Below are 9549 nucleotides of genomic sequence, written 5' to 3'. Positions count from 1 at the left end.
ATAAAACAATGTGTGGAAGGATTAGTAGAAATACTGACACTTGGCAAAACCTTGGATATTTTCAGGAAGGAACAAGAATGGCATTGTTCTCCTGTGGCATGGAGTTTATATTATGTAAATGCCTCTGTGAACAAGGTGCCTCATGTGTGGAACTTTGTTCGTGTGTTGGTATCCCCATCCTTTTATGCTGGTCCTTTGTCACCACCTCTTTAAATAAGAGCTGTATTCTGTGTTTGCTTCTGATTTTGTTACTAATGCAAGGGTGGGTGGAGTAATTGGTATCATTTAACAAGCCTTCCTTGTTCTTACAGCTTGCAGGGACAGCAGTTCTTGCAATTGGACTATGGCTTCACTTTGATTCACAGACCAAAAGCGTCTTTGAACTGGAATCTGACACAAAGTTTTACACAGGTGAGCTGGAGGATCACTCAGGGAATATGTCACACTTCTGCACCCTGGTTTCCAGGCTGCTGAGAAACCTTGGCTTTCCTTAAAGGGTAGAAAGGCAAAGCAGCCCTAAACAGCCCGAGAGCAGCTTCCCCTGTGCAGTGCTGTTGTGTGAGTGGTTTCTTGGCTCTTCATCCTTTTTCCCACAGCAGTTCCTCTTTGTTACTGTCAGTAAACATTTTGTAATCCCAAGGGCTCCTGGTAGACTCAGAGGATGTTTCTTCTGATGCTCATCACAATATGCGTCAGCAAAGTTTCACGCTAAACTAAATGAGTAATTAATATTTTTTCTCCAGAGTGACCAACCTGAACGACCCAAAACACAACTCTGTTGCCTCTTCTCTCAGAAGGAGCATGTGCACTGTTGGCTAACTCTTAAAAGCCCCACATCTCCTAATTCATACTGAACTGAATGGGAAGAATGCACAAATATCTTGGTCCATAGGAGAATTTCTCCAGCCCACATGGATCAACGTAGCTTTAGCTCGACCATGTGGAAGGTGTTTGTAAGAAGATTAATTAGGGGACACACATATTTTCAGTTTATGTTAATGTCATAGGAATTCCTGAGTGAACTGGATTTTATCTGAACTTTGATTTTGATCTCTACAGTTGCTTCTAGGCTTGGGCAGGGCAACACACATAATTTGGTGGTTGTCACCTGTAGGTGCTCAAACCCTTGGAGCAGCTCTGCTGTGAGGAAAGGCTGAGGGAACTAGGATTGTTCATCCTGGAAAAGAGAAGGCTTTGGGGTGACCTCAGTGTGGCCTTGCAGTGCCTGAAGGGAGCCCACAGGAAAGATGGAGAGAGACTCTTGACAAGGGCCTGGAGTGACAGGACAAGGGGCAATGGCTTCACTCTGACACAGAGCAGGTTTAGATGGGATATTACAAAAAAATTGTTTCCTGTGAGGGTGCTGAGGCCCTGGCACAGGTTGCCCAGAGCAGCCAGTGGCTGTCCCATCCCTGGAAGTGTCCTAGGCCAGGTTGGATGGGGCTCTGAGCAAGCTGGGACAGTGGAAGGTGTCCCTGTTCATGGCAGGGGATTGGAATTAGGTGATCATTAAAGGATAGCTTCATCTTTCTCTTGCCAAAAACTGGCTCCTGTTGTGGGCTGCTCAACCTGTGACAACTCCCAGACTGGGGTCTGAAGGGTCACTTGCAAGGAGGTGCAACCTGTGTTGCAGCCTCATGGTATCTAGTAGCCTGTGCCTACAGGGAATACTGTTAGGAATGGTGTAGAGGCCACAGTTGGGATTATTGAGATGCTCATGGGGCTTCATGAAGAAGCTGCAGGCATGCAAACATCTTATCTGTGAGAAAATTTGTATTTTGCCCTTGATATGATGGCATCCTAGCAAACTGTGTAGTTCATGGAGCTGCCAGGAAGATTCCCAGATGCTTATAAGTGGACCTCAGAAAAGGAACAGAAACCTAAACTTGGCCATTGAGGTGAATATTTAGCAAGTCTTATTTTAGGTAGTCTAAAACAACCCTTTCACCTCCTAAAACATAGAATTTTTATGGTGTGATGCTTAAGCTACTGGCTGGATGCAGCCAGTGAAACCTGATTGAAATCTCTGTAGGTTAAACTGAGTTTTAAAAGGAAGCTTAATAGGAATTTAACATAATTTTCTGGGAGTAGTTACTGACTGCAGTAAGTTACAAAGCAAGTTACCTCAAAGGCTTTCTGTACAGCTCAAAATAAACTGGAATAAGAGGTACTGATGGACTGTTTTTATTCTAATTTTTCAAAATGGAAAAAAGTTTAAGATGAGGTTAAAAAGTCCATGTTGGAATTTCCTCCTGATAAGGAATGTCAGGCTTAATCCTTACAAATGCTTCATCAAGTAGATGCTTATTTTGGCAGCTAATCTTATTGGTTTGCATCTAGAATATATCATTTGCAAATGCTTACATCTGGCTTCCTTTAATTAGTATTGATTGGGTCTCTGAACTGTATTTTTGTCCCCATTGATCTTTGTGCTGATTCTTTGATATTTCACCACCCCTGTAATACTTCCTTGTCATCCTTTGGGACTTCTCTTGCTTTTTCCAGCTCACAGCTATGATGCTTAGGCTGGTTATTCCCAAGTCTAGGAGCCAGAGGATTGGGCATGAATGGAGCCTTTTAGCCCAGAAATGTTTGCTCTTTCTGTTTCAATATATTTTTACTACCTCAATTCTGGGCAGAATAGTTTACAAGCTCTGACACTTTTTATAGTTTGAAGAAGAATCTGCTTCAAGACTTCTCAGTTGTTGATAAACCACTGTTCAGCTGTCTCTAAATCCAGTTGTCTCTATCCTCACCTGAGGAGAAGTGGATAACTCTGCCTCTGAGCCAGTTTTAAAAAGTGTCTTCCAGCTTATCTTAGATGGCTTTATCTTGCCCATTTTCTAAAACTTGTGAAACTGCACTAGGGATACACAGTAATTGTGACAAGTTGAAGGTTTTATTTATCAATTTTTCAGATGTGCTTGCTTTGAAAATGACACACAACTGTCCCCCCCTTTTTTTTTTTTTTTTTTTTTTTTTTTACGTGAAACATCTCGGTAAAGAAACCTTGGCAAAAGCTACAAGTGCTATTTGTGGAGCAATTAATTTCATACTTTGCTGCTGAGGTCTCAGTGAACTGCACACATTTGTTTTCTTCTTCCCTAGGTGTTTACATCCTTATTGGAGCTGGTGCACTTATGATGCTGGTTGGTTTCTTGGGATGTTGTGGTGCATCACAGGAATCTCAGTGTATGCTTGGCCTGGTAAGTGCTCAGGGTTAATGCTTAAAGTTTGAGCAGCATGATGAGAAAGGAAGGAAAATACTACTGTGTAATTCAAGGGCAACAGATTGTGGACCCAGAACAATCACAGTGTTGAAACTCATGGTCACCTACATAATGCTAAAATGTTAAATACAGATTTCATTTCTGGCTTGAAATCCAAATGTTCATGCTGTATTTGAACACAGGATGATATCAAGAGGCTGGGTATGTCTGACATACCCTGAAGTGTCAAGACTGGGAGTATTGTGAACACAGAACTAAAATATTGATAAGAGCAATGCTATCATTGCTAGACAGTTTATCCTGAACTCTGAAGGTTGTGCAGTCTTTAATCTCTGAGACCAGAACTGTGGTATTTGATGCTTGAAACAAGGCTCTACTGTTCATAATCACAGGATGAGCTCTTCTAGTTGACAACTGCTCTGCAAGCCAATTACTGGAGAGCAACCTCATTGTTTTCAGACTGGAGGGGCCAGTAGAGCTTCCTGGGTTCGTGCACATCTGTACACTTGCAGAACTACTCATCCAAATAACCAGAAGACTTAGTTAATAAAAAACAACTACTATGGCCACTGAAAGAACAATTCCCCTTCTGTGTCACAGAAGAACCTAAATTCAAGTATTACTTGCAAAATGATGCCTCTAAGCCCTTTGTAATTCTGAGTATCTCTTTAAAGTGCTTCTAAATGATAGTGGTGTTTTGGATCTGGTAGTCAGTGAGAGACAGAACACTTTTATTTGTGTATTATGGGACACACAACAAAGTGACCATTAACTCTCTGGGAGCTGGTGGCAAGCTAGGAATTAAGTAATGACCCCTAAAGCAACAGGAGTGACAAACCAGAGTAAAGAATTGGTGTCAGCTGTTTTGATGTGTCTGAATGACTTGGACAACTTCAAAGTTGGAGTTAACAGATTATTGACTTTAATTAACACTGATCAAAAAGCAGAACTGTTGCTTGGAGAGCACTGCCAGACTTACTGACGCTCCCGGGAAGAAGTGCTGACCCAGTGTCCTTTTTCCTGGTGTTACCAATGTCTCAGGCCTCTAACTGCAACCTGGTTGAGTGACAGCTCCCACAAGACTGGACAAACTTGCAGTGTATGTGTGTGATGCTGCTTTGTGGTGCTGTGGCCTTCATGAATAATGTGGTCTTTCTTTTCTAGTTCTTCTTCTTCCTTTTTGTGATTTTTGCCCTTGAAATTGCTGCTGGGATCTGGGGATTTTCAAATAAAGAAAAGGTAGGTTGCTCTTAAAAGTTGGGAGTGGTGGGATGCTGGCACAGGTTTCCCAGAGAAGCTGTGGCTGCCCCATCCCTGGAAGTGTTGCAGGCCAGGTTGGATGGGGCTCTGAGCAATCTGGGATAGTGGAAGGTGTCCTTGCCCATGGCAGGGGGCGGGACTTAGGTGATCTTGAAAGTGCCTTTCTGACCCCAAACATTCTATGAATGTGCCCATAGTCAGCAGTCTGCTGTCATCTCTACTGGTGCCAGTCAAATCCTTATTACCCTGGAAATTTGGGGGAGAGGAAGAAGGCTGATGCAAGCAAATCAACACAAGAAATCTAACTCTAATATTTAAAAATTAGACTCTAGCAGGGAAGCCAGAATCCAAGAAGCTGTTGTGTGCTAGAGGTGCCCTCCAGACAGTACCTGGCTGAGCTGTGAGGTGAAGCAGGCTGGCTGGGAAGCTTTACCACTTCCAGAGAGGAGCTGGGTCAGTTGAGGGCTGGGTGTTTCTGTACCTGAAGCATGACTGACATGGCCTGTCCCACCCAAGCAGTCAAGATTCTGTCTTCCTTTAAAATCAGATGCTTGGTGACCAGAGTTGCTTTTCTGCTCACGTTGTATTATACAGTGGGGAAGTACAGAAACTTCTGGGGTACAGTAGAGTAGGGAATATTTTTGGGCAGCCAGTGGGCAGAGATTTGGTTCTCTCACTCCTCTTAGAAGCTCAGATTTGGAAGGGGAAACAGTCTTACTTGTTTAGGTGTGGCTGTTAAAGTGAGTGTACAGTTACTTCTTGTCTGAAACAGGTGAGCCTTCTGTCCACCTTCTATTTGTACATGGCAGAAGAATGGGTGGATTTTTGATGGCTGACTTGCTGAAAGCAAGTTTTTCATAATTAATATAAGGTATGATGCTAATACACCACTAATAGACAACTCTTTGCTTTTCCTTAGATTATTGATGAGTTAAAGGAGTTCTACATGGACACCTATAGAAAGAGAACTCAATCAAGTGCCAGAGACACCCTGAAGGCATTTCAGTTTGCTGTAAGTATATGGTTCTGCTTAACCTGGAGAGTAACACTGCTGCTCCTTACACTGTTCTCCATGCCACCCAGTCCCCTGTACAAGTCTGGTCTCTTATTAGTTAGAAAAAACCAAAGATTTCAGAGATGTTTTTGTGTAGTATTAGTGAATTCAGGATGCCTTTATTGTCCTTCTGAAGTGCCTAGAACTAGTTCTTGTTTTTCTAAAGCTCAGCAGCAGGCTGGGAAACCCTGGATCTGTGCTACTGAGCTAGTGGCATCCTGGTATGCACACCTGCATGTCTGTGAGGGGTTCAGCTTTGTGTCTGTAAGGAGCACAAGCTGTCACCAAAATGATTTTGTGTGTACTTAATGAGATCTAGCTCTTCCTTTCAGAACCTTGTCCTTTAATTTAATGAAGGCTTGTTAAAATTAGGTGTATAGCAGTCATGTTGACAGGACTTGGTCTGTAAAAAAAAACTAATGTAAATTTTCTTTTTTCTTTTTTTTTTTTTTTTTTTTTTTTACCAGATTACTGAGCAAAAATAAGGATTATTTAACCTGGGTCTCTTTTTGTGTTTTCTCTTGAAGCTAAACTGCTGTGGCATTACTGGAGCTTTGGAGCAGCAGTTCATGGACACCTGTCCAGCAAAGACGCTGTCTGAGTCGTTCTCTGTCAAGGTACAGCTTGGCTTAATTCACCATCAGCTCTGCCCAGTGGGTAGAATGAGAAACACAGTTTAGGAAACCCTCCCAGTCCATGGGAAATCCCCCTGTCACACTGGTGTGGCAGTCTGTGTCTGTAATCAGGCTGGTTGTGGAAAACAAACCCACTGTTACCGTGGAAAGAATAAGCAGGAAATCTGACCTTGCTCAGGAAATGTGCAGTCTGTGTGTCACAGACTCCCTGGTGGGTGGGGTGGGCAGTGGAAGATCAAAACTTTGCCTAAAAAAAGCCACCCTCTCACAGTGCTTGAGAGCTCTGTTCTCCTCACTGCTGTCACCTCCCTCCTGGTTAGGGAGAAGTAGAGCTTGGGGTGGGAGCAAGTCTGAAGCTTCAGCAAGGACAGGGAGAGCAGGGCAAGGCATTGGTAGCCTGTTCAGGTGAGTTTGTCATTGTGAAGGCAATTCTCTGACTCAGTTTCCCTCGTGGAATATTGCTGCAGAGGTGCTTGTATGCCACAAATAACAGGAGAAAACAGCTTGTGTAGATTTTAACCACCCCTCTTCCTCTTTTCCTTACAACCTTCTGGTGCTCTTGCTTTATGCTCCAGGACAGTTTGTGTGAGTCCTCCTGTGGTTCTTACCATGCAGGATTTAAATTAATGACTTGGGGTTTTTTCACTTTAATTGACAACTTCAAGTATCTGCCCACATGAGACCCTTCAGTCTTTAGTCCTGTCTGTGCAGTCTGAGTTGGAGTGTGTGGGAGTAGCTGAGACTGCATGCAGGTTTTATTGTTTGCTTTTATTCTGCTGTGTGTTTTAGCTTCATCTCTTGACTTCGTCTTGTGATGCCTATTCCCAGTTGTAAAAAAACAGTGGATAGACTGCAAGATCAAAGGGATGTAATGGAGTGTGCCTCTAAGAAGCAGTGCTGTGTTGGTATTCTGATTGAACTGACTCATTCTTGCCAGTATATCCCTTTAATCCCAGATTCAGTCTTTCTTTCTAGAATGGATAAGGAACAACAACAGAGAAAGGTAGCTTTCAGCAGCTCACTGATGTTTGCTGCTGAACAAGCAGGACAGAAGCTGGGATGAGACTTTGACCAGCTACCAGGCTCTTAAAAGATTTATACCTCTGTAAAAGTGCCTTGTTTGGCCACCATGTGTCTATTCTGGGGAAAGGACTATACATACATATATATATATATATATATTTTTTTTTTTTTTTTTTTTAGTTGCAAGGGTAATTCACTGTCCTGGGAACATTAAACTGACTCCTCTGTGAATTTGCCCCTAGCATGGATCCTAGTCCAGGACATCCTGCCATTCCCATGCACTGTTGGTTCATGAGGTGTCTGCAAAATTACAGTAGCAACTGTCAATATTGAGTGGCTTTAAATCCCTTTTGATAAGGGATGAGCAATGCATCATCTGAAGTGCTGACAGCCATTAGTAACAGGCCAAGCCTGATAAACTGAGTGTTCAGATTGAGAGGGGAAGCCTGCTGTAGTCAAGTTGCTGTTAACAGGTTTGAGATACTTGAAGAGTAGGTTTAAACTTCTCCACCAACCCTTGTGTGAACCATCCCTGGCTCTCTTTAAGGATGTGGCAGTAAAGGCCAGATCAAAGCAGCTTTCAAAAGATGAGTTCTAATGAGCCTTGTGTGTGTAAAACACTAATGAACAGTCTGTCCCATTTCAGTCCTGCCCTGCTGCCATTGATGAAGTCTTCAAATCCAAATTCAACGTGATTGGAGCAGTTGGCCTTGGCATTGCTGTAATGATGGTGAGTTTCCAGATTATTCAGAGGGTATCTGGGTGCCCAGAGGATACTCAGAGCAGAAGTCTTGTAGAACAGTGCCTACCCCAGCAGCCCACACGGCCATTCCATGGAGGACAAGTCCCAGCAGGTTCAGGGTGTGTGCTGCAGGGCCCTGAGGTAGTGCAGAGGCTGGGATGTCTCAGGCCTCCCTGCTTCTGCTTTGGATTAGGATCTGCCTCCTTGCACTTTCAGCAGTGGTGAAATCTTATCAGTGGTGTGTGTATATATGGCGTGAAGATGTATTGGTGCTGTTGCTGGCCCACGTCTTAATCCTAAAATCTCTTGGGGATTCTTTTCTTTGTAACAATTACAGGCTCTGCTAGAGGGCTGAAATAACAGGGCTGCTGACACTTTGTGTTTGACTTCTCTGGAGAAAAGCACATGCTGGGATGATCAAAGGTTTCTTAGGAGATCTGGCAGTGGTTTATAGCTGATGATGCTGTGCAGGGCCAGGAGTTGGATTGAAGATCCTTGTGGGTCCCTTCCAACTTGACATACTCAAGTATTGAGGTGAATGGGATTCATGGAAATGAACTGAACTTTGGGGATGGTGGGGCAGGGATCCCAGAGTAAAGTGTAAAAACAGAATAAATGTGGCCTCTGGTGCTTGTCCTCGTGCTGATAAAAGCATGTGCTTTACTTTCCTGATCTCTAACCTGTCTGCTTCCTTTCCAGATTGTTGGCATGATATTCAGTATGATTCTGTGCTGTGCCATCCGCAGTGAAAGAGAGATGGTCTAAGAGCTGCAAACCCAAGATTCCTGCACTATAAAAATCCCCATCATTAACTTTAGAGTTCTGAGAGCATTTCTAAAATGTTATATATTTGTTACCTTTTTAATGCTTTATTTGGTACTGATGTAGGTTTGCTTTTTATGTTACAGGTTAAAATGATAAAGGTTTATCTGACTCAAGACAAACATTGTACATAAAATATCTGACTTTCTTGAAACTTACATAATCTGGATGTAATTTATGTTGGACACAATTTGATACTTAATAAAGAGTAAGATGTATTGTTTGTGGGAGAGAGGAGATGTTGCTATGTTGATTAATCCCACTGTTTGATGCATAGCAAGGAGTTGAAGTTGCATAACATGTTTTAAGTGTTTTTGGGATAAAGCAGGAAATAAATCCTATGCCAATGCCCCATGTTTGAAGGGAATAGGAGATGCTGTCAGAGCATGTCAGGGAAGGTGTGGTCATTCCTCTTTCCTTGGTGTGTGTGAACAAAAGCAAGTCTTAAGTACATTCCTAAAATGTCACTGCTGTAACACATTTACTGTCACCTCCCTGGAGGGTGGCAAAGGCTGGCTGTCACACAGGTGATGTGCAGGCAGTGATAGCTCAGTGCAGCCAGGCTGGGCTCTGTCCTGGGGCCAGCTCGGCTTCCTGACAGCCTGTCTGCTGCCACAACTGTCCCCTGGCACCTGGCATGGCCTTGGGCCCTTGGCAAGGCCCATTCCTTAGTGTATGCTCAGGATTTTTTCACTGGCTGGTCTGGGGCTTTGTTTCTCCAAAGCCAGCGAGGTGCAGTCTCAAGGGCTTACAACATGTGTGCCAAATCTCAGGTTTCCAAGT

At 43.3% G+C, this 9549-nt stretch overlaps 1 protein-coding gene across 1 annotated transcript; it reads left to right on the top strand.

The window, feature by feature from the left end:
* The first annotated feature begins 275 nt into the window (after window positions 1–275).
* On the top strand, window positions 276–9003 carry CD9 (CD9 molecule). Its single transcript, XM_017740598.1, has 7 exons — window positions 276–411; window positions 3109–3206; window positions 4395–4469; window positions 5410–5502; window positions 6072–6161; window positions 7849–7932; window positions 8644–9003. The coding sequence occupies exons 2-7, from the start codon at window positions 3141–3143 to the stop codon at window positions 8707–8709; spliced, it is 474 nt and encodes a 157-aa protein (XP_017596087.1). The 5' UTR covers window positions 276–411; window positions 3109–3140; the 3' UTR covers window positions 8710–9003.
* Window positions 9004–9549: the final 546 nt, after the last annotated feature.

Source organism: Corvus brachyrhynchos, unplaced genomic scaffold (genome assembly GCF_000691975.1).
Source record: "Corvus brachyrhynchos isolate BGI_N302 unplaced genomic scaffold, ASM69197v1 scaffold317, whole genome shotgun sequence".
NCBI classification, from domain to species: Eukaryota; Metazoa; Chordata; class Aves; order Passeriformes; family Corvidae; genus Corvus; species Corvus brachyrhynchos.
The sequence above is the reverse complement of the archived record's forward strand: the minus strand, read 5'-3'. Positions and strand labels throughout refer to the sequence as shown.

What these genes read in the sequence shown, in the direction of transcription:
- CD9 (XM_017740598.1), top strand. Translation starts at nt 3,141, where the DNA reads ATGATGCTGGTTGGTTTCTTGGGATGTTGTGGTGCATCACAGGAATCT. An exon ending in CTCAGTGTATGCTTGGCCTG is followed by an intron (nt 3,207 to 4,394) that starts GTAAGTGCTCAG and finishes TTTCTTTTCTAG; the next exon opens with TTCTTCTTCTTCCTTTTTGT. An exon ending in TGAAGGCATTTCAGTTTGCT is followed by an intron (nt 5,503 to 6,071) that starts GTAAGTATATGG and finishes TTTCTCTTGAAG; the next exon opens with CTAAACTGCTGTGGCATTAC.